The sequence below is a fragment of the Falco punctatus genome, assembly GCF_963210335.1.
Source record: "Falco punctatus genome assembly, chromosome: 5".
Classification (NCBI taxonomy): Eukaryota; Metazoa; Chordata; class Aves; order Falconiformes; family Falconidae; genus Falco; species Falco punctatus.
Window position 1 is genome coordinate 17,852,598 of NC_137584.1, and position 25,535 is coordinate 17,878,132.

The 25,535-nt window shown below is 36.2% G+C and overlaps 1 protein-coding gene across 1 annotated transcript in view; it reads right to left on the bottom strand.

Annotated features, from left to right (window-relative positions):
• PRIM2 (DNA primase subunit 2) overlaps window positions 1-25,535 on the bottom strand; it is a 125,620-nt gene that overhangs the window by 85,434 nt on the left and 14,651 nt on the right. Inside the window, exons 6-7 of the mRNA XM_080389902.1 lie at window positions 14,827-14,922; window positions 13,839-13,976 (exon numbers count right to left, since the gene is read on the bottom strand). Of these exons, the coding sequence (XP_080246028.1) occupies window positions 13,839-13,976; window positions 14,827-14,922 (234 nt within the window). The remainder of the gene's footprint in view (window positions 1-13,838; window positions 13,977-14,826; window positions 14,923-25,535) is intronic.

The following is a 25,535-nucleotide window of genomic DNA, read 5'->3' on the forward strand; positions in this document are numbered from 1 at the left end:
ACTATCCTCTATCACACTGCCTCCAATAAATGGCATTTTAAACAACACTTCACTGAGTCTGATTGCCTTTCTTATCAAGATCTAAACAAACCAGCAACTCCTGATGAAAAACGGTCACAGGGCTCAAAGGATAGTGGTAAATGCTTTGTACACTACCTGGAGGCCAGTTATAGGTGGAGTTCCTCAAGCGCCTATCCCAAGAGCTATGTTGTAATATCTTTACCAATTACCCAGAGAAAACAATATGCCTCTTCATCAGGTTCATAAACAACAGTCTGAAGAAACTAGTCAATACACTGAAGAGCAATGCTGTCATTCCCTGAATCTGAAGTGGGTGGAGGATTCAGCTAACAATAACCTCATGAAATTCACAAAGCACGACTGAAAAGTCCTGTACCCATGACAAAATAAATCCCTGCACTGGTAAAGGCTGGTGGCCAGCTCACTGAAGAATAGCTCTTCTGGTACAGACCTGAAGATCTGGCAAACAGTAGGCTCAACTTTGTCAGTAAAGACAGGCAGAAAACATAGAAGGTAGAATTCTACTAAACCTGCCTCAGTTTATCAACATCTTTCTTGTACTGTGAGCCCTCAAACCCTGGACATAGTATTCTAGATGTGGTCTAATGAATGTCAGGTAAAGGGGGACACCAGCTCAAGTCACCGTTGACCTTCTCTGCTGCCAGGGTGCTCCGCTGGCTCATGTTGAGCCTACTGTGATACACAATCCCATTGTGGTTGCTTTTGCTATGCCGTTTAAGTGGCTGAAGGAACACACATCAGTGGCCAGCGAAGTTCTTGGTCACTATGACTTAAGATTTCAATTTTACTACCCAATGTTCACAAGAAAGCATAAGAAAAACACTGAAGGACTAATCCTGAGCTTGGAGCAATCACTTTACTAGACGAGAGCATGTCACCACCTGCTATACAAAGTAGTAAATTTCTATGGTGAACCATTATCTTTAAAAACACACACACAAGCAAAAGCTCCTTTTCTATTCCTGGAAGGTTTCTCTGTGGCTTCTAGACACTGTCACAAAGGCAAAAGATTATGAAAAAAGTAAGAAAAGAAAATGGATTTCTTTTTTGCAAATATCTCATATCCTTCTAGTACTCATAATAATATTCATGCCTGAGGAAGAGGAAAGGCTTCCACCTGAAAGTGCTCACAATGACCCCTATACCGCTTCCGCACAGACTTGCTAGCAATGATGGCAGATCACCCTGTGCAGGGCAGGCCAGGAGCTTTTGTTCTCCACTACCCTGCAGATACTTTTTAATCCCTCAGCAGTAGAGCACAAGTTTATGTTCATGCATCATCTGACATATTCTACTTCGCATCAGTTAAATTCAGGTATCTCCAGAGCCTCTCACAAAACAATCCAACTTTTTTTAAGAGCCAGGTACTAAGCTGTGGACTTCACAAGAATTACCTGTTGCCTCTGTCTGAACCATATTCTGAACAAATTCCCCAAAGTCACTGATTTAAACACAGTGCTGGTTTCAAAACCATGCAGCTTGGAAGAATTTTTTATTATTGCCCCTCTAATTATTACTTCAATCATCTCTCTGCTTTCATTGCAGGCTCTACCAGCGTTATCCTACACCATAAGAAACACACATAGATGGACAGAAGCGCCTAATAGTTTTCCACTAGGAAGTGTATTGATCATGAAAATCAGGGGTGACTCACCAGCCTACATTTAGGCAAATGCACATCATCAGATGATCCACAACACTCCCCTCTTTTTTTCCTCCCAGAATAGCTTCAGATCAAAAGTCTGGACTTACTATTTATAACCGAGTACTCTAAAATTGCCTAGTTGTACAATGAGTGTAGTAGTACTGTAAGGTGGAAAGAGAACTACCAGCACCAAGATGTCTTCTCTCCAATGGCCCTTGTTTCTTATACAGGAGCACGAGAAAACATACCGAATTTAGAAACGGATAACGCCCAAGATTTTAATTTGTTCGGTAACAACGACCTAGAGAAACAGTTTCAGTAAAGTTTAGAAGAGTGTTTCAAAAGAAATAGTGTAATTTTCCTTTGAAATTCCACTTATTACAATATCTAACAAGGCAAAATGTTATTGTATGTGACAGATAAGAGACTGATTTTAAACTTAAATATATTTTAAGCTAATTCATAGCTCTTATTCTTTACCCTACATTCTCTGTTACATTTCTTTTACTTATTTATTCACGCAATATGAAATACCAACTTTTATTCAGAAAAAGGTATTTGCTTGCCATCACTAGAGGGTATTACACAGGTAGCATTCTACAATAGTGCCTGGGAAACTCAACTCTTCCAAAAATTAGTTAAGAGCTTTTCATTTGGAATAAGAACCAATCCAACAGTTTTATCCATTCACGTTAACAATTGGCAGGACTATTCCCACTTTTTAAAGAAGTAATTCAACATTTTCATGTACTCCAAAGAGGATTCTTCTGATTCACAATTCAATTTGGGGGTGTGCTGGGGGGTGGGTGTGTGTGTGTGATTTCCACGTTTTTGGTTGTTTTTTTTTTTTTTTTTTTATTGTCTATGCATCAAAAGCATGGAGGAAAAAGAAACACAAATCCTTTGGGATTACCAAAGCTGGTAACAGAACAACCTTCAACTCATCTTGGCAGCATAACTAGGAAAATAACAGGGAAATATCATGGGGTTTTCTATTACTTACAAAACTCTAAGCACTACATCCAAATTTAATCTATTTCTTTCATATATGCAAATATAAACAAAGGGTGTAGTCATTAATAAATCATGTCATTTTGCTTAACTTGTGACAGATGATAATAAAAAACCCCTTTGCTTTCCGGTATTTGTTCAAGACTACAGATTATTTAAATTAAACATTGACCCGTACAAACAGAAAAATAGTAGTATTTACATAAAAAGGAATTTGTTTACATAAACACAGAAAAAATTTATAGCTAAAAAGATCTTTCACAAGCTACATATAAATTGAAACTTTCTATCTTCATTGGTCTGTTTTTCCCTGATACTTCAACTTATTTTCAGCCTTTCTACAAGTCAGACACCGAACAGCTAATCAGTGTCCTTTCAAAATCTACAGAGCATATACAAGCTTTTACAAAACTTCACTTAGAGCTGGAGACCTTCCTGTGACCCTGGATGCTGAATAAATCCATCATCACCTTTCAAAAATCCGTTTTTACTACAAGACATCTATATTACAGTACTTTTTTGCCTCCTCCCTCAGACAGATGAAATTATACAAAAACATTTACATACATACTTTAACTTGACAGACTACCAAATATACATAACTCACATAGAATCTATGGAAAACCTCGCTGGTTTTCTATTTCACAGTAATAGAAGATTGAAGGAGTAACAAAAAAACAGCTCAGGCAAGGCCATAGAGAGATACCTACTAATGGAGAAATTATCCTTACTAGACCACCTCCTCCTTAGATATCCCAAGAGAAAAGAAAGCCACTTCAGACAAAGAAATTTCACTGTCACCTTTCAGGACTCCAGTGCTTATAAATCCATGCAGGCTTGAAACACTGGCAGATTAAGGTAGACCTGTAAAGGTAGAACACAGCAGCACGAGGCCTCTCAAAGAAAGCTAACTCAGTAATGTCTGCACACCCAACTTCTGATTCATACCTTTCTTCAGGCTGAACAGATCACATGAGATAACTGAATATGCAAATACAATATAGCACACCTCTCATGGAAATGCAAGGCTATACTCCTCAATAAGGAATGGAAAATTAATTAGAAAGTATGCTCGCTAGCAAGAGGTAGGTTTTATCAGTAGGTCAATATTTCCCTATAGGTTACAAACTCAGGAATTTAACAAAAAATTAGGAGTAAACTGTAAAATAACCCAAGATATTGCAGCAGGAGATATAAGCAAAAGAAACCCCAAATCAACCAACAAAAGCCTTTCACAATCCATGTCAGGTACCCAAGAGAAACTTAACAATAAAAGAGCTTGGGGAGGGGGGCGGATGTGTGAAATCAGTTGAGCATAAGACATTGATTACCCAGCTTTAAAATGTATTAACAATAAAACAGCTTGGGGAGGGGGGTGGGTGTGTGTGGGTGTGGGTCTGTGTCTGTGCCCGTCTTTGTGCCCTTCTGTGTGTGTGTGAAATCAGTTGAGCATAAGACAATGATTACCCAACTTTAAAATGTATCCCTGCAGTCAAGATCTTCAGGGATAAAGTAGTACCCTCCTCAGGCAGGTTAAGTTTCTTTCCTCCTGGTGGCCAGCAAGTGATGATCCAGTCAGAGCCTGGCAGCAGAGCACAGGCAATGTAAAGGCACCTGAGGTTCTCCTGGAGACAAGCAATTGTTCAGATAAGGACCTGCTTCTTCACAAGCCAGAGGCGCAAAAGTGAAGTCACAGCTGGAAAGGGAGCGGGCCAGGCAGGGTATACCAACAGACTCAGTATTACTAGAGCCAAGTTTAACTACCCTAACTCTGCCTTTGCAGACTAATTAAATCATGTTTCTAAGATTTCAGGAAGACAGGACTCCACTATTTCAGTGACAGCCTGTACAGTCTGCCCATAAAACAGTAGCAGGTGTTTTTTATTGCAAAAATTCTGCCGAACTATACTACCTCTGAAACATACCCTTCTTGCCTATTAACAGGAAAAATAATTCTGACTATCTTTATTTACAAGAACTACAAAAAATGGCTAGTACCTCGCTAGCATAAATATGCAGATTAGGAATTAATTGCAGAAGAAATATCATTACAGATTAAATTCCCTTTGGAAAATTACAGTAAAATGACCATCATGCAGTAAGACCACCCAGAAATCAGCTGAAGCAGCAGTGACAGTGATTAGAGCTTCTAAAAATACTCACTTCATCTATATTTAGAAGTTTAAAAATAAATATTCAGTAAGTTCAACAAGCATATTGCTACCAGTTTTCTTAGAAGAGTTCAAAACACTTGAGTTGTGAAAAAGACACTAATTTTACTGATTACACATTAGTCTTACAGCAGAATTTCTTTTAAAGATGTCTTGACAAAAGCATTTCTTGACGAGACTTGTGCATACTTTATTCTTACACTTGCTGCTTAAAGAAGTACTCCAACCTATAGGAAGATTCTATACATTAATTAACACAGTGTCGTCTCATACAACTATAAGTTGTTCAATTTATTCCAGGTCTGACTTTGAGCTACTGACAGTCATTTCACATTTTTCCTTCTAATTGACGGAAGGATTTAAGATTTAGTCCTTCCCAATCATCAGCCAACGTTTATCATTAGCAGGAATGGCAAAAACGTGTTAACATCACATATGTACACATGAATATGTACATTCACTGGCTCAGGATATTGTAAAATTTTACTCGGGAGAATAGCCATTCCCTCTATTACATAGAAAAATATACGGGGAAAAAAAAATCATGTAATTGGAAAAGTAATCATAATTTTTAGTGATTCAACCTATTTTTGCCTGCTCCATAAACTTGCATTAAACATTTTACGACATATCCTCTTCCTATCCTTCTGCATTCTGTATTTGTTGCAGCCTTTTTTGCTGTTAATCCAAATTGTTAATTCAGACTGTAATCATAATTTAAGATACTACAGCTTAATTTAAGTCTCAGAATAACCTGCATGACCCCAACTCTTTCTTGAATGTTTAATCTGACACTAACTGCTGTACTCGCTGCTTTCAACAGCCACAAGACCTACTCATTTCATTCATGGTGACTACTCACAACAGCAAGTCCTATGAGCACTGTATTTGGTATGCTATAAAAGATTTATTATTTAAAAAACAAGGTGCAACTTCTTGGATATCTGTAGAGTAGGTTTATAAAAGCATACAATATGCTAGCCAGAATTTAACATCTAACCAAGGATCATGAGAGACAACGGTTACAGACAAAGGGGATAATGAAAGACCACCATGGTGAATGCAGGTGCATTTACTCCCGCATTGTTTGTGATTTTTCTGTAATACAGAATTTTTTAGGATTACATTGCAAAGTTTTCACAAAGTTCCTCTCCCTTTCAGCTTCAAAACAGCTTTTAACATGGGAGCAAAGCAAGAAAAGAATCACTTTGAAAAGCAAATACAAGGCAGGCACTCTAAATTGTAATGAAGAAATTGGGGGGAGGGGGGAACCCCAAAATCCTCCATTTCTTTCAACATACAAGGCTTCAGATTTAGCAGAAAGGATGAACTAGAACAAGAAAAAGTCCAATTTTAAGAACTGGGTAAGAGCATGTACTCAACGGAGCTTTCAAATAGAAGAAATTTTAATTTGTCTAACAGAAGTGACAAAACTAGTTACTAGAGTGATTGATTACACAAAGATGCAAGCATGAAAAAGCATATTATTTAAATTCTACAGGAACTGCAAATTTAGCATTGTTTTTTGCAAAGTTTAAGTCATAAACAATTTGAAAGTTTGGAGGAAAGTTGCATGCTATTTAGAAATGTTACCAAAATGTAACCATCAGGATTTGACCATGTTGGTTCAAGTGTCAGTGAGGCAGCAACATTGCTTCTCAACAGTCCTGAATTGAAGAATCCATTTGTTAAGCCCAGTGAATAACTGTCGTGTTCTAAAAGCAACTACATCACTTGAAAGAATTGGTTTAGACAAAGCACATCTAAGAGTTATGCTCCTTTACAGAATCCTCCAACGTTGTAGGCAAGACTCAATATATTAATTCAAGTGAAATTTCTGATTTACTGTACATAGCATCGGTAGGTACATCGTGCTCTCTTGAACCACACATAAAATTAGTAAGTGGTTGAAACTTGGATCTCAATAATGAACCTCTATTAATCTACAGGTGGGTTAGAAATCCAAGTCCCCACTATCACAGAAGGGATTCAGCTAGCATTAATTAGATACATGAATCAAGTTTCCCTAGAAAACAACTGCACAACACAAAGCAGTCTCATTTGACAGTGAAACACTGGAAGGCTGAGAAACATGATAGTTATATCTTCACTGGCAGTTTGGATGACTCCCTATGTCACTAGGGTCCTGGTCCACAGTAAAGATCAGCTAGATCACTCATCAGTTAACTTCGAGAAACTTAACTAGTTTTCTCCAAGAAAAAGTCAAAACACAGCTGAGGAAACGATTCGTCATTAATTCCAGTGTAAACCAACTCCAGACAGATACAACTACAGCTATTACATAGCAACTGCCTATGGGTCACAGAAGGACATCAGAAAATAATCAGAAAACTCAGATTTCTAACAGTGTCATCCTGAAATAGATTTCTGTTTACTTACCTACTGCATACACTACTCCAGTTCTTTCTTACCGACTATAGTGCATCATTCTCAAATTACTGTTACCATCATGTTAATAAATCGTTGTCAGGTGACATTTAAACAGGTGCTATTTTAATTGACACATTTCCAGGTTATCGAATCTATCACACAACAGAGAAACAAAATTGTATTTTCTGATAATATATTCTATTCCAATATTTTTTCTGACATTTGGGGAATATCACAACAGTTAAGCAAGTCTTCCACATGCTTCAAATCCTGTACTCTTGCTCTGTTAGTTTTACCATCATGAAACACCTACGCTGATTTGAAGTTAGAAGTATTTCCATACAAATCAAACAGGACCATGCAGAGACCACAGCAATTGTTTATGCTGCAAATTTAGTATTTAACAAAAACTTATTAGTAGCAGAAGCAAGAAGCAGATAGAAGAAACAGACAAACTACTGAATACAGTCAAATTTCATTTAGCCTCGTAATATTATTTACAATTACTTTTTGCTAGCTATCTATGTAGCCTCTAAAAGAAACACACATACTTCAATTCACAGAGAAGATAAAACACCGAACGATGGATTTCAGGAAACAGCCAACAATAGAACAATTAAGGGGCCATGGCCAAAAAAGTGGCCCACAAAGAAAAGTCCAATGAGTTTCCCTATCTTGCAGGTAACCATTCTGCATACAGGCTTGAGTCCTCTCTGACATACACACGAAGTCACTTCCCCGATTTAGCTTCTCCCACTCAAAATACCACCATTTCGTTCAGCAGACCTGTGCCTTAATAATGCTACTCGGAAATGAAGAGCAGCTGCTTCTTTGCAACACTCACTGCAAACTTTCACCTGAGAGATTCAGAGGACAAAGTCTGTAATCACATTTTACCCTGCACTGCCAAAGTTATTACCTTACTAACCTTGTATGTGCATATTATAAAAATCATCCATTTATGTTACAGTGAATTACTTTAAGTTAACACTGGGAACACAACACCTGAAATGAATTTCAAGTGATAAGACCATCATCAATCATATTTTCTCAACATTAATGCCACTACATAAAGCCTTATGCTTCACTGCTTGAAGACATAGACGTTTTAGGAAGAAAATGTTATGCAGGTGGTGTTATATATACTTCCCTCAAATTAGCAGGTTCTTTGAACATATAGCATAAATCAACCTAAATAGCATATTTGACTAATATTTAAAGACAAATTATTACAAACATTAGTAAAGCTAGAAGCAACTTACTTGATCCACATTTCTAACAGTTTTGAAGATTACATCCCAAATAGGAAAAGGAATAAACAAAAAAATACATAAAAATTAGAACACACCAGTGAGGTCTTCCTTTTGTACTAAGTCCCCAAAACCCAACAATTTGATTTGTAGACATTTTAGCAGATTACACAAGGTCATACTGCAAAGTAAAAAAAGTGTAGGTATTAAATTAAGAAGAAGCACGTGCTATCAACATTGTAGATATTAACATCGGAATCTTGATTTCTTATGGCGCCAGTTTGCATTACTTTCAGCTAACATTTTAATTTGCAGACAGTTAAAACCTATGTGATGTTCTAACAAAGTATTTTCACAAAAGCAACTTCTTGCAGCCAAGTTATAATTCAAAGACCAGCCAAGTTACAACTTAAATTGCTAGGCTTAACATGGAGGAAAAAGGGCTGGATTTAAATAGAAGTATGACAAATCAACATTAGACTATGAAGGGAAAGTTCAGTTGTGCTATCACCAATAATTACAAGTCTTTGTGTAAATATTCCTGCATAGCATGAGCGTTTTTGTTGTGAATTTGAAGAGTTTGTTTGTAGAAGAATGGCTGCAGAAGCGTGGCCACGGAACCCCTGAGGGTCTGCACAATCCAGGCCTGGAGTGCACTATCCAGGCCCGGAATTAGAAGCGTACTGGAATTAGAACTGTGCTGAAATTATTGTGCTGAAGTTAACAAGAAAGTAACTTTGATCTATTCTTGAATCCTGCTGCAAAACCAAGAACAGGAGGTAGACAGAAGAAGTAACAAATCACAAGTCCGAGACACTGCTGACGCAAACAGCTGCATGAATCGAATGCTTGTTCCAATCATGATTAAGCTTTGAAAGCATGATAGTGTATCAGGCTATATAAGAAATGTTGGAAGCTAATAAAATTGAGCAAGATGCATAACTCATATTGAGTAGTCTCTTGACTCCGGCAGACTCTTCTCCCTACATTTGTTTTACATTCTCAAGCATTTGTTTCCAGCTTTAAAATGTAACGTTCAACAAGCACTAAAACTTTAGAACAAATCATCTTCTGAACTGTAACATTCATTAAGATGAGAATGATTATTATGTGATCAACCTGAAACCATAATCTCTATATAAAGGATTTTCTGATCAACCACGCAGGAAGATTATTTGTATCAGACACTAAGTACTGAACAGTACTATGAGAAAAGTAGTTCAAAAACCTAAATGCATCTTCAGAAATTACATCATTTCTGGGGATCAGACATCACAGGGAAGCTCACACCGAACACTGCAACACTTTCAGCAGGTGGGAGATGCTGTCCACCCCTATGCCTGTCACAGTTAACCACACCGAGTGGGAATTGTGGAGGCAAACTGCTGTCTGATGAAAACTCATATTCAAACAAGGCAGGCAACTGCTAATGCAACATTAAGTGATTTTCCCAATTATTTCAGGTCGCTGCTGATAAAGGCCAGTCCCAGCTGATGACCCAGCAGACTCTTCTGTCCTGCTTCAGATCTCACTGGAGCAATCCTCCTCTGCGCAGTACCAAGTACAACACAGCTCTGGTACGGGTCTGCAGCTCTGAACCACAACACTAAACCAAAGCTTCCAATCTCAAGAAATCAAAAATTAAAACAACTATCCTCACAAAAAAAAAAAAAAAAGATCCAATACTGCCTAAGTCCATTACATGCCTATAACTGAAATCACTAAAATGCAGCATTGGATTACTACAGAAATATTTAAATTGGATTACTACAGAAATGTTTAAATGAATAAAATACAGTGCAATTTGAATTAATAAAAGTTTGTTTTGTTATGAAACAATAGTGGAGCTAATACTACAGCTTACATGAACTACAGAAAATGTTTAGGTTTTCTACAGTTTAATCATCATTAATGGGACAAAGGAAATTATTTATTAACTAATGGGTCAGAATACAGAAAGAATGTCCTTGCAGTATTGATTTTGCGCATAAAATTAACTTCTTCAGTTGTATTTGTAACTGTCAAGAAAGCTTGAACAGTATTTAACTCGCTCTATTATCAAGCCTCAAGAAATACACACATAGTCAAGATGTCAAATTTATTTTGAAATGATGAAACAAAACACACGACCGCTTTGTGGGCTTACCCATTAAGTGATTAAAGCATAACTCTGACTAAACTGAATTTGTGCCAGTGTCAACATAAAACTGTTTTTAAAAGTCGGTGCTATGAATTATTTACTCTTCTCTTAAAGCTCAGTATCAACATATCAGTTCACTCTTCTTGTACTCCTCCTTTGTAACCCTGACTTGAATCTCCCTGTAATGTAACAGGACAGTGGTGACCCAAGTCTACAACGAAGCAAAGCAACATAACAAGGCTATGCAACCACCCAAATCATTCAATGCTTTTGAGGAAGAGTAGCTTTAGCAAAAGCACACTCCCATGAAGTGTAACAGTTTCAGCACACCTTGGAAAAGACTGGGCAGACCTTGATCATAAAATCATTCCTGCGTAGAGATAACCCCTTCCAAAAACCTGTGTGTGCAACTGCTTGGAATAGCACCAAATAACCTGAGAGGCAAAACATGCATCACAGCACAAATAATAACACCACACAAATCACCCACACTGGAAAACTACGTTGCTTTAACATTGAAGAACTGAATCACTTGCAAGAGCTCTAAGAAGGATTCCACAAAGCTACATGCCTGAAAGACCATCTTTCCACTATCTCCCTATATTCAAGGTATTTTGTGCCTTAGAAGCTTATAACACTGTCAAAGCCAAAAGTATTGGCCAAAGTCAAGCTACCCCACAGGAGATGAAGGTATTCAGCCTAATTTTATGACCCTAAGAAGATACAAACCTCTCCTTTAGAAACAGCCTAATTTGGGTTATCACACCATTAAGATCTTTAATTCTCAAATTCTAATAAAAGAAGGATTGCCTGTTAGAAAGTGCTGAGAACAAAGTGTAAACAGCCAGATGCTGCAAAACACTAAAACATACTCCCAAAAGCACACATAAGTAATGCTTACCAAAGTGGTAATGTTATCAAATACATTCATTAAGAGATAAATTAAATAACAAATCAGTGATGCTGTTAAAGACTCTATTACTTCTTAATTAAGTCTGGCCCTGATGCACAACTTTCCAAACTCATAAAGACCTCTATACTATGATTGTGCCTAAAATTCAGCACATTTATCTCTATTTATTTCTCCTTTGCAGCAGACACATAGAAACATCCATGTGCTATAAAAGCATTACCAAGCACTACTAAAACAGCTGTACTTGCAGAACTTAGGCCTAAATCAAACAGTATTTCAACAACTACTTTTCACAAACAATACTGGAAGTGTGCTACTGTGTCGTAACTTCTATTGACATGTGCCTCTGCACTCCAAATAAGGCTGAGGAAAATCATTAAAGGTTATCCTCCTAATTTGCATGTTGTGAAACAGCAACCGTTACCATCTCTAGATCTTAAAAAGATTCCTTATGTACAATCCTTTCTTTAAAAGTGTATTCTTACAATTTCTGAAACTTAATTGGTTATTATATTTTGTTCCAGTGAAAACACTACACTAATTACCCAGCTACCAAGTGTCATGCTGCAGTTATGCTTCTGTTTGGTGTAACAGAATAATGTTAGACTGACCTCTGTAAGACATGCTGGATTTTTTGCCTTCATTTCCAGAAGGCTCAATTTAGTAATATTCCCAGCATCTCTCAGCAGTGAGCTGTGATGGCTAAAATTAACTGAAACAGCTTATTAAGGGTGGTTTCTCAAATTCAGTAATCAAAACCCCACAACTTCAATCACGAGCTTTCGATTAGGACAGAAATCACTAAACTTCTTTTATTCCTTACTCCAAAAACATGGTGAATTTTAAGAAAAAAAAATGTTTGTATTAAAACTTAAAACCAATGCAAACCTGAAATACTGTATTAATTTAAGACATAGCAGTTCTATAGAAGATAGTTTTCTAAGTTCACAGGAGCGTTAAAATTTCTAAACTATGATTACAGAGGATAACATAAATAAGTACTTTACTACAAAGCGGCTATTGGCTTTAACAAAGTAATTTGGGTTAAATGAATTATATATAAGATAGCACGTGTTTGTAAGAAAATGTTGGAGTTTTCCTCAAACTGAAAAGCTGGGTAGTCTACTTACTACAGTTCCCACTATTTTTCAGACTTCTCCTCAGCTACGCACACAACAGGCAAATTCCAGAAGCCCATGAAGCTTCTCAAAAGTATTTTAAATAGATGCAGAAAGCCTACATACTTAGGCATATTTCTATAGAATACATTCATCATTTTTAAATCCCATACAAGTGTTATCAGCTTTCAGCAAGAACATTATGCATCAACCAAAATAAGCATGTCTCTAGTTGCAGTTGTATTAAACAGTTTCAACAGAAATGTTCACATAAGAGTATCACAATTTTCACTGCACATTAAATAATTCCACAGAACCCAGGCATATTCAAAATGAACAAGTTAGAAAATTAGCATACTGGCAGCTTCTTAAAGGACTGCATTTTTACTTTACACTGTTTACAACACTCATGGTCAACCTTGATCTTAATGTGACATAGTAATATAAAGCTTTAAAAACATTTTTAAAAAGCAATCTAAACTGCCTTCATGTTATTCAATGCTGTATTTCTAGGACTAAAATTCTGTACATTATACACGATGACCAACTTTTAAACCCTGTGAGGGGCCTAACATTGCAAAAGTAGCAATTCCTAAACTGATCACCAAATTACTAATAGAACATTCACATGCAGTATTTACCATATGTGTCCTAACTAGATTTGATACCTCAGACTTTCGTACAATGAAGAATTTTATTTTTGCCTGACGTGTTTTGACCTATCGTCATTTCAGTTCTTACTAACAAATGAAAGAAGAAAAAAGCCAGAAATTACTATTTCACTTGTTTCAACAAAAAACTGTTACAAAACGTTGTGGAAGAAAAGATTGATGTGAAAAGGAAAAAAAAAAAACAGTTGTGTCTATGAGCCTACCATTTTCAATGAAAAATTATGTTACTCTCTATGTGGGAAACATTTTTAAATCCTCTAGCATAAATTTCTTCACAAGGCACATCACATGCTAAATTCCATTTAAAATTAATGAATTTTCAGCTCATAATGACCTTTTTTTTTTAGAGCTACAGCACTTTTGATAAGGTTTCTGGTATTCTCCAGATGAAAACAGATAAATCTAAAAATCCAAAAGGCTGCTATCCGAAAGTGTCACTAAACAATGCAACAGAAGTTGTTAAAAATCAGACTTTATCAGACTTACCGCCAGTGCTTTAGATAACTTTGTTCTATAGTTACTCAAAACAATTGAATCAGAGTCCTTTAGTGGCACATATGCAAAACCGTCTTTAATGAACACTCTTCTGGCTCTAAATAGATCTACAGCATCTGCAAGTCCAACCTAAGAAAGAAAAAAACCCCATATTGTGAAATAGCAAAATAATGCAGTAACAATGTTTACAACCCTAAGATTCAAGATGGACCAGTAAAGCTTTAAGTCATTCTCTGTCTTTTAATACTCTATCCAGGCAAAACAAAGACTTCGAAGTTAAATGCTAACTTTGACATATCTGATAAGTATTTTGATGGAAAAAATATTGTTTACTTACAAAAAGTCACACTAAAAGGGAAAATAAGCTACTTTAAATTTTGCATCTATGATTATTAGCCCAAGTATGTAGCTTTGCATCACTTACTGATATTTGAAAGTGGATTTGTGTTGACCTTCTGTTTCACACATCTTGAAATATTTGATTCATGTAAGCTACGTACATAAGGTATTGGAAACAGAGCTCGAACCCAACCAACTTAGCTCCAAAGAAGAATCAGTGGGCTATGTTACATACCTCTTTTCCTCTTCCTTTGTTCTCTTGCAAAAAGAATTTCAGACTAATGCAATCAGGTCAAACCTAGTTTCAACAACAGATGTTCGAGAACGCCTCCAATCCTGAACAAACTGTCAGCCAGGTAACTTAAGTCATTTGTCTGAGAAACATTAAAACTTAAGACCATTTTTGTGGAAAAACAAGGGATGACAGGACAGAGGACATCAACAGTAGTTTAAAGGTCCTTTCATTCTCCCAGTCCCTCCCCCTACCCTTAAACTGATATGAAGAGAACCTCACATTAGTCTCAGCTAATTTAGATACTTAGATTAACTATTAGCAATAGTATTATGCAAATTTAACAACTCCAAGTTTAACTGAAAGAGAATAAATGCAAACCTGTGGAACCTGGCAATTTCTACTTACCTTATAGAACATTTGTTCTTTGATTTTATTTGCAGTGAGGCCAGGGGTTGATGCACACAGCTCATTTGCCAATTCACTTTTCAGGTCTTCACTAATCTAAAATTAAGAGCTTGTTTTAAAACTGTGGAAATACTTTAGGTGGTGGGCTTTTTAATTAACATGAGCTAAAAGATTACTTCATCTGTAAATATATCATCACTCATCTGTAAATATATCATCACTTTAGTTCACAAGGGAAAAAATTACATATTCAGCAACTGATCACTTATTAAGCAGAAACCAGCAAAACACTAGTGGGTCAATAGTGTTAAACAGCCTTCCTTCTGAAGCATTAGTGTATTTTAAAATCTGCACTACTTTCAAACATTAACACAAGAACTATAAAATTTGCTATCATGTGTTGACACTAAGTCAACCCCTTCAAAATAAAATGTGACAATACCTGCTCATATCTAGATTTACTGTATGCATTAAAACAAAGCATGATGACCCAATAGCAATTAGTAAGGACTTAACATCATCAGATTTTTAACATCAGTTTCAGCTCATTTTTAAATGCAGACTTTCTAAAAAAATGACATATCATCTTATAGTCACAGGTTTACCTCTCTCTCCCCTTTTTTCTTTTTGAGGAGAACAGTGTTATACTTTCTGTTCACTAAATGTTAGTGCTTTCCTAATTCTTGAAACACGTAAGTTAAGCAGCAATGCTCTAATTCAACAGCTTAAAGTATTTAAACCAAAATTTCTAGCCTGAAAAATCATGGACAATGTTACACTTCCTAATATAAAAGCTTAAATACTTCTGTTACATAAATAGATAGTTATTATGCTTTTTGGCTATTTAATAACACACCAAATACAGTCAAAAAGCCACACTTAAAATTAGCATATTGTTATGATTTTAGTAAATAAATCATTTGGGGGTTTCATTCAACCGAAAACAGTTAACAGTATTTGAAATTGAATTGTTCTGCTTTAAATCATGATTAAGCTCAGGGTTTAGAACTTGAAAAAAGTAATAAATTAATAAAATTATAAATAATGCACTGTGATAAAATAGATCATACATGACGGTAATCCAGCAATGATACCTAGTAACTTCATTACATACAAGTCTTAAATATTTGCACACCATGTTCCTGATAAAGTATAATGGACGTAGTCCCTGACTGAAAGGGATTAAGCATCAAGGAACACACAGAACATCTTCCCAAAACATAGATGGACACAGATGTCACTGAAATATAACACATTGTGTGACACTGCTCTACATAAACTGGACAATAACCTATGGAGAGGTAATGCAAGGCTGCAGTCAAGATAGCTTTTAGGGACTAGTCAGCAACCACGCGAAGGCTATTGCATGCAATAGACATCCAGAGTCCAAATGCAAGATATAAAGACAACACTCAGTGGCTTTCCTCTCCATGAAAAAGGATATGTGTAAGCAGTTCAGTCTCTTCACTGTACATCTAAATTCATTGACCAACGCTTCTATGCAGTTAAGTGCGCATTTACACAAAACTTTTTTCCTCCTTCTCAGTTGGAAAAAAATGAGAAAATGAAGGAAAATACTTTTCTTGGGAGTCATATGAAGGACCATTTAATTTCAAATTTGGAAAAGTAGCTCAGCAAATCCCCTCTATGAAAGTGATTTGATAGATGCATATGAAATGGCCAAAGCAGTGATTTCTAGAAGGCTTATGGTTACCCTGTCCACATCTTGATGTCCTCTGTAGTACTCTCTCTGGAAAATCAGCTTTAAAACAATAATAATAAAGCCGCCAGCAAGTCAGAAGACTGTAACTTTGAAGACAGAGGAAATACACAGAATCATTGTATTTCTGCATGTGAAAATCTAATGCTCAGGGAAAAACAGCAGGGAAACACAAACAGGGAAAAACAAAAAAAAAAAAGGTAAGGAAACCATTTTTCTTTAACAAAGTAGCTGTATCAAAACAACTAAATGTGTTTGTGTAAAAGATACAAGAAAACACTTCCTATAAAATACTCCCACTAACAATCCTGTTAAGTCTTTGAAAGATTCCTGCTTTTCAAATGTGACACACTGGAACTATATACGAATTTCATGCAGAGCTACCAGAACCGTGCTACTCCCTCCCAGATGATGCATTTCTTCTTTAAATAAGTAGGAATCTATGTCACTGTATCAGCCTGCAGGCTTGCCTTTTACCTTGTATAGACCAAAGTTTTAATTTTAATTCCAGAGTAGTGGCTTCCACTCTTCAAATGTAACAGTTTTATGCTTTGTCAATAGAAATTGCTTAGGAGAGCCCAGTCTACCAAGTCATTCCGAACCCTCAGTGAAACCGTCTTCAAATAAAAACAGCCCAACATATTGTATAGCTATTAGTGGTTACAATTGTATTACTACTTATAGAGTATCTCACTAAAAAAACATCAAACTGAGCCGAGGATAGCTATTTGGGTTTTTTTACAGAAAGCCATTAAAACAGTCCAGTGACTGTTTTACAGACAGGCTTTGCAATACTGGGGGGAGAATGAAAAGATGGAAAGGCAAGGATTCCTTGGCTATTTGTTTTTTGAAAAACAATTAGCTCATGTTCATCAACAAAACCATTTTATTCAGTATTACATTTAATTACAACTAATTTAATATTGTATATTAATTTTAATTTAATATACAATAGTTATAGTGACTCCAAACTTCGCAAGATGTCTAAATCCTACTTCATTAGTAACTTGACCACATTGATCTTGTACATATGTAAAATCACAGTGATTTTACATTTTCTTGCATCTCACTACCAAAAAAATTTAACATTGTTGGGGAAAACAAGATCCTGATGAAACCTCCAGAAAAACAAATTAATAGGCCACAAGTAAAGATTTGGATAAGACTGTGGACAGTGTTACTGAAAACACAGTTTCATCAGAAATTGTATATTTTAAACAAACAAATATTATTGCAAAAGAGTATTTACCATATAAATGCCTAATACTTATAAAGCTGTTCAATAATTTACTTCTTACAGCCTCAAGCACCTTATTGATTAAGGCAAACCTCCAGCAGCCCTACAAACACTTTGCTCCTTGCCTTTTCACTAAATTCACATTGCCTTGATGTTTTCAGCTAATGGAGACAGAGGAAGAAGAAACAGGGATATCCCTAGTTCCTAACTAAATCTGTGAGATGGCTCCAGAACACATTTAAAAATAAAACTTCTTTTCCTAAAGACTGGAATGTTAAAAATAACCTTGCATTGGCATAAAGATTTCACCATTTTCACATAAAATTGTGTAAAATTGACTGAAGGTGCAGTGCAATGAAAATACACTCCTTATAGTCTAAACCCTGACTCAGACCTTCAGTTAGGTCATGCCACTACCTCTGTATACAAAGCATCATAAAACATGTATCCCAATTTTTCTTGGTTCAAGGAAGCTGGGAAAAGCTTTTTATTTTCTTCTTATATTGAAATAAGAACACTTTGTACATTCAGTATAAATGTACAAAGAACGATTTGTACATTTAGTAATTTCATCTCTAAATGGCACCTGCAAGAACACATTCCGGTAATCATTAAAAAATTAGACACAATTAAATACAGCTTTTAGGATTCTAATCAAGATCAGAAAGAAACAGACTTAACTTTTGACAGCACTCAATGATGTTTGCCACATAAAATACTGTGATTTTCAAAAGTTTTAAAAACAAAACAAAGAAAAAAAACCCCACAGAATTCTTCTCAGGGTTTCATCTGGTGCCCATCTGACCAACCTCACTGAACCGATTCAACTCATCCCACACAAAACAACACACTGGTTTTGCCTCATTAATACCTGAATAATACCTTTGTTGCCAGTTTAGTAAACTGAACCTGCTTATCACCAAGTCAGTCTGCGCTTCACTCAAGCAAAGAACAATACCACCAGGAAAAGGATCTTCCCTTTTCAGTGACAGCGGGTCACCTACCATAGCTTGAAACAATGCAATGCGCCATCATAAGGTTTTGAGACTTAGAAGAATTACAAAAATCAAGACATCAAAAGGGAAGGCATAAGAGGAAAGGAAGGGAGCAAGAATTTGGGACAAGTTGTATTATTTCTAGTTTTCCTGTTTTCTATGTGCAGTTTATTCATTGATTTTTAATCACAGAATTGTCCTAGAAACACAAAGACATAAATTTAGATTAAAATATGAATAATTTAATATGTAATGCTTGGTTAAACAAATACTGGCAGTAAGGCAGTCCAACAACCTCAAAGTAAGTTTGATATCCCTGCTCTGCTTTAATGAAGAGATAAAGATGCACACACATATTATGCACAACTACTTAATTTTGCCATTCCTAAGTCTCCCAGTAAGGAACAAGAACTCCATGGACAAGTCCTTTCCTTTTCCAAGATTCAGCTTCAGGTATTTATGTACACACATCACTAATGTCCTTAGAAAGCGAACTTCTAAAACAGCTGAGCAGCTGGTACTCAAATTGCACAACACCCTCCTCAAAAAGAGAGCATCAATCTCTCAACACTCTATTGCCATTTTAAGTATGAAATGGACAAAATGATAATTTCCTGGTCAATCTTCTGCATTGCCACACATCACAGTACAAACTAAGCTAGAACTAGAACATAAATGTATTAACCTAGATACCATTAAATTTAAGAATATAAATTTAAAGTGTATTCAGGCAGTTAAGCAAATACTAGCTTAATTAGGGAAGGACATCACTCCCAGCTGTCCTACCAATTAAAAGCATGAAAGGCCATAAATAAAACATTCCAGAGGCCCACAAATCTGTTGTTAAGAAATCTGATGACATTTCTTAACAGGTAACAATTCTATTTTGGCCAGGCACAGATTAATTAAGAAAAAAAACTGTATTTCCACAGTACTACAACTTACTCTTTTAGCTCAAGTTCAGGTTGCTGGCATCCCTAAAAATATAAAAGGCTGCACCTGGAATTATTATATATTCTTATCCATCAACTGAAACACTATTGGGTTGGGGTTGGGTTTTTGTTTTGTTTTTTTTTTAAAAAAAGTCAGGAGTGGGCACAGAAAGGACATTTTATAGATCTTCCTCAACTATGCAGCTAACTCATGGTTACCCTAACCACAGAGAAACTCAGTGACACAGGTCCAGTTTCCTACATTCCTGACAAAAATTTCCCTACATTCATGAAAAGGAAAACTGAACAAAACCATTTAAGATTAATATGTATGTGGTGATGTTTCTGGAGTAGAGTCACACATGACTGAAGAGCTGACAGAAGATCCTTATGAGAAATACAGCAAGAAGTTTTCTTGCATTTACAAATCAGGATGCTAACTTCAGACTCAATTTTACAGAAACTTGTTAACAAATGTTTCTCTAGACTCAATCACAGGATTAGCAGGGAAGAGCATTTCAGTGTTGGCAGACCATTTTATGAAGCTTACGTCCAAAACAGCTGCTAGTAAATTCTACTTGCAATGTAATTACATCCTGCAAAAACAATTATTTCATCTTTTATGCTGCTGTACCAAGGAACAATACAAACATTTCCAAAGTTGCTGCATTCACTGCTGTGTGAAGAATAAATTCATTTTGGAAACATCCTTAACCTCATCCACTACAAAAGAACTTAACACTTTGATTATCCAAAGAATTTTTTCTTCTTGAATAACATTTGAAAAAATAAATTATTGATTTCCCAATTTTCTCTTCACTTCTGCCCCAAAAGAATGTCTAAAATACTTACAGAAAAAGAGGGCAAACTTGATGACACCGTTCTCTTTGTCTATACTAAAAGTTTCTTCCAGGAATCCAAAACTATCAATTGCTAAGAACTGAGGATCTACAGGTGTCAGGTTAGGACTTGCTTCTCTTTCACCATTTCCAAACCATTAGGTAAGTGGCAGTCAAGTGTGACCTGATTAACTACTGAGTGCTAGAACACATTATCACACAAGCAGTGTGGTTACCCTTCCCACCTTTTCTATCATAAGCTGAGGAACGTGGTGTAGAAGATACCTACTCTCCACTGCATTGCTGGTATAGCTGCTGTTTCACATTACTTTAGAAATTCAGGGTTACTGCAGAACATCCGCCTCAGACTAGACTGTATTCCAAATGTTGCCTGGTGGTTTTCAGCTAGACTAGGAGGAAGGATATTTTCATTCATCATCTCATTTTTATTGCAGCCTTTTTTGCAGGTTTTTTTTTTAAAGCCCCTAACTTTTTCAAAGCAGGAAGAGAATGGACTTCCAACAAGAAAGAGCATGTATTGCACCCAGTACAGAAGGATTCAACCTTACAGTGGACTCTAACAGTCCTATTTAACTCAAATAATGAGCCACACAAAGCTATTTAGTAAGAATCGTAGTGCTCCGATGCATTAAAGGGGGCATAAGTAACTGTACAGTTTGTGGTTTAGTTTTACTTAGCTTCAGTAGCCAATTTTAACAAAAAAAGCGCTATCTTCTAAGGCTCCATTTAGACTTCTGCAGGTAACCAGCATCTGTTTCTAATCAAACCAAGATGATTACCAAATTAAATCTTTTAATTAGCATTTTGCATCATTTACAAACTGTTGTTCATTATGTTTAAGAAGGTGAAAAGGGACATCCCCAGTAGCTATATATTCTTCAATCATATCTAGTACTTAATTCCACAATTTTATAGAACATGTCCAATACCGTATGTGCAAATAAATACACGCAACTAGAATTACTGCAGCAAAATGCTAGTTTTCTCCATGACTAGTAACAAAGTCATGCTTACTGTTCAAGGACCCATTAGGGAAGGGTAAATAAAGACCCCTCCTCACCCACCCTGTCAGTGCACAAAGAAATGGCAAGTGCATGTTCTTCCCTCCTTCCAGGCAACACTTCTCCCTCTCAGATTTATGTTTATATTCTCCTGTGAATCAAGCTTTATTTAAAAAAGTCTGTAAGAGAATCCTGCAATTAATTTAAAGCCTAAATGTTTTAATCAAGATTCACATCATCTATCCATCCCCTACAATGCTAGCCCACTACAATACTCAGGTTGTTTTGCAATCAAGCCCATTATTTTGGGTTGTAGCTTGGTAGTAAGACTGCTTTGTGAAATCCATTAATATGCAAACAGACCCACCAGCTGACCTACCAAATCCTTGGGACTGCAGTACGATGGCCTAAAGAGTACTACATACTGGTTGAACTGGATTCCCTGCTAATACTTCTGAAGAAAGAGGTCTCCCTAGGATTTTCTTCCCCTAATATGTAACTACACTTAACTGCAAGAGGTAGCCATAAACCTAAACATCAGTGGAGGTTTTTTTCTTTATCAGGAACAAAAGACAATTTTATAAAAAGGAGCAGTGAATTCTGTGACAAAGCCACCACTTGGTGTCACTTAAATTTATCTTCTGAAATGTAAATGATTAGACTGAGTTTATTACTTCCTTTGAAATTAAACACTTTAGGATCCATGTTTTCTTAAAGTGCCAATGGTATACATGTTTCATTGTCTCATTTAACAAATTCTAGCATTTTAAAAAAATTAAAGAAGACCTACTCTAAGCCTTTCCATAATTTTGTTTCTATTGTTATTTTAAGCATGGAGCCAAGTGACAGAATACATATTTATAGCTAACTTTGGCAATAAGGCACTATTTGCCACCTAGACACACGTCACTTCTGACCTTTGCTGTCACCTCTAAGACAAGCATCATTGGTTTTCAAGCAAATGTAAGATTCAAGTAGCAGAAAACAAAGATAAAATTCAGCATCATTTCCTTAACAAATGCAAACTGCAACCTACTTGGACACAGTTACTGTTTGAGCTTGGCATAAGTTTCCACACAGTAAAATTAGGCTCTAGACAGCTTCCAATTTTAAAGGTTTTTCCCTATCCTGTTTGGAAAAGGAAAAAATATTATGTGATGCCTCTGAAATGCAAAACCATAAACCCAAACAGAAGAATTTGCTTTATACACCTCATACCAAAATGCATAATTACGAAGTCACAGCCTTTTAGTGGCCAGACACAACACTGAGCATTTTCTTTTGCCTTTATCTGTCCTTACTAAGGACACAAACTAGTCCCATTCTCACTAATCCAAATCTGACTTTAGGATCTTCCACACCCAGTAAAGGCTGCCATAAAACATTTTTTCAAGATGCTAAACTACAAATATTTATACAACTGTCCCACTACTGAGATAAATGCTTCTGAAGAAAGCGTAATAATGATATCAGAAAGTCTCTCATAGGAGTGCTGTGATCATAAAAATGGGAATTAAAGAAGTTTAATTTCTACTGCTTAAAACTGCTAAAAAAGCACTTCAACCTCAACATCAAAGAGCTACTGTGGAAAAAAATTAACTCTAATGCATTTTGCTCATTCCTTTTATTTTTGCAGTTCTTACTATTTCCTCTCAAATGCTGGCAGATGCACTATAGAGCTTTAGCTCCCCCAACTGACTATTCATTCCCATCTGTTATTCTTTCCCCATATACTATGATCCAAAGCATTTTATCAAAATAATGTGCTTTATAACAGCATTAAAAAAAAATTAAGATGGTTAAATTTTGAGACAACTGACAGTTACCCAAAACCAAAGCATGTAACTTAGAAGTTACAAAAAAAATCATTATTTTTAAATTTCAAGAGGCTTTTCAGAGGTGAAGAAGTTCTAGGATAATTTACACAAGATTTTTATGCTCTGTGGAGAGGAAACAGCAACATAGAAAGAAATACACTAGACTTTGAAGTTTATTTCTTCTGCACTCTGCAGAAAAATAACACAGAACAGAAGCATTGCAAGGAATCTAAATTCAATTATACATCATCCTTATACCACAGATAAAGACATGATAATAACTATTAATTTTCATTTGTTGTGAAAGCAACAAAGAAGAAATATGTCTATTTCAAGGAACAAACTATCTGAAGATAAGATGAAGGCCGGGTCCAGGAAATCAGAACAGTCAAGATGATAACCAGAACGTAACTGAAACATAAATTTAGGGTAAACCTTTACATTCTACTCCACTCCCCATTCCATCACATGAAGTTAAATTCCTAGAAAGGTACAGCAACAAATCAAAGCACCTGATAGCACTTAGGAAAAACCACAGGAGACAAGCAACAGCCCACATGGATCTGTCAAAAAAAATTTGTGTTAAGCCAATCTCACTGCCTTTATGACAGTGAAACAGATCTCAGGGATAGAGGGGAAAAAAAGAAGGTGTCATATTGTGTCAAAAGTCCTTGAAGTCACTCTCATAAGACACTCTGAGCAAATGACCAAACAGTTCCACTGAAACTCCTATTACCTGGGTGCAAAACCAATCAGAAAAGCCACGCATGGAAGAATTTAACTCAGAAATAAAAGGACATATTCAGTTCCACAATTATGTAATTTTAAGCTAAAATTCAGTATTTTTGTTCCTAACGTGCATATTAAAATAGGGGCAGATTACATCTTTAAATGCCAGGAAACTGGAGACACTGCAAGGGCTCTAAAGAAAGGAATCAGACAAAAGAATCTGGTCTAAAACTGAAGGCTGTATTTCAGCAGAGACGCTTCATGGTTTTACATCCAAGCCAGTCCCGTACAAACAGAGGAAAACCTGACTAACCAGGAGTGCTGACAAAAGCAGTTGTGCAACCTCCCCATCCCCAGCTTGGGAGTCACTGTATCATGCTATTGGCATGGGGGTGAAGTGTGAAGAATATATTTATTTGATTTCCATGTCATCTTAGAATTGGTAATGGTCAGGAGTATTCTGACCAGCTGACACCACATTTGGAAAAAGATATCGCCCCACTAAAAATGGCAAAGGACATGCAAAAATTACAAACCACCACACACAAAGAAAGGCTAGAAGAAGAAACAAGAAAGCCTAACTAGTCATCTTATGTGTAGAAGGCAAACAGAAAGAAGACGAAAAAACCCCAAACAAACAAAAACCCTACCTTTCTCAATTAGTGGACAGAACAAGAAGAAATGGACTTATGTTACTGGAAGGTAGAGTTAGGATTTTTAGGAAAAAAAGGTTGCAAGGAAAGTAAAGCAGCAGAACGATGACCACCACAGAGAGACACGAATATACAGGTACTGGGAGTTGGCAAGCAAAGCTGTGAAGTGTTCATGCACACAGCAAATGAAACAACTGTCATCTTCAAAGCGCTCTTAAAAGAGGCAAAGGCAAAAAGCAAAGAAACACAGCATTTTGAAAACAATCACAGAACATTTTGGTCCATGTGGGAAGAACAGAGACACTTAAACAGTGTCCAGAGAGAGACAAAGTCTGGCTGGTTAAGATGAGTGAGTTTTGTGGCAAGTTTTCACAAGAACCAAGTGCAAAGGAACCAGAAGTTCACTGGATCTTCCAAATCAACACAAGATGTATCACCTACTCGGAGACCTTCAGCTGCAGATGCTGAAAGCACAATCTTTCATCTGATGCCTAAGAACAAGTGGGAGGTCTTGGGCAGTTAAAATTATGCAAGGCAAAGCAGACAAAATGCTAAAACTCAGAATGAGGTCTTCAAAGCAGGTATTTGTGACAATGCCAAGTAGTAAATGGTGTTCTAAGGAAAACTACAGCCTTGCTACACCAAACATAAGCTAGGAGAGCATCCAAAAGAGAAAATGGGAAAGACAAAACTAACGGAAAACAAAGAGCTAGTAGCAAAAAAGTATCTTTAGCTATCAGGTAAGGGTTGAGACCAGAGTAATAG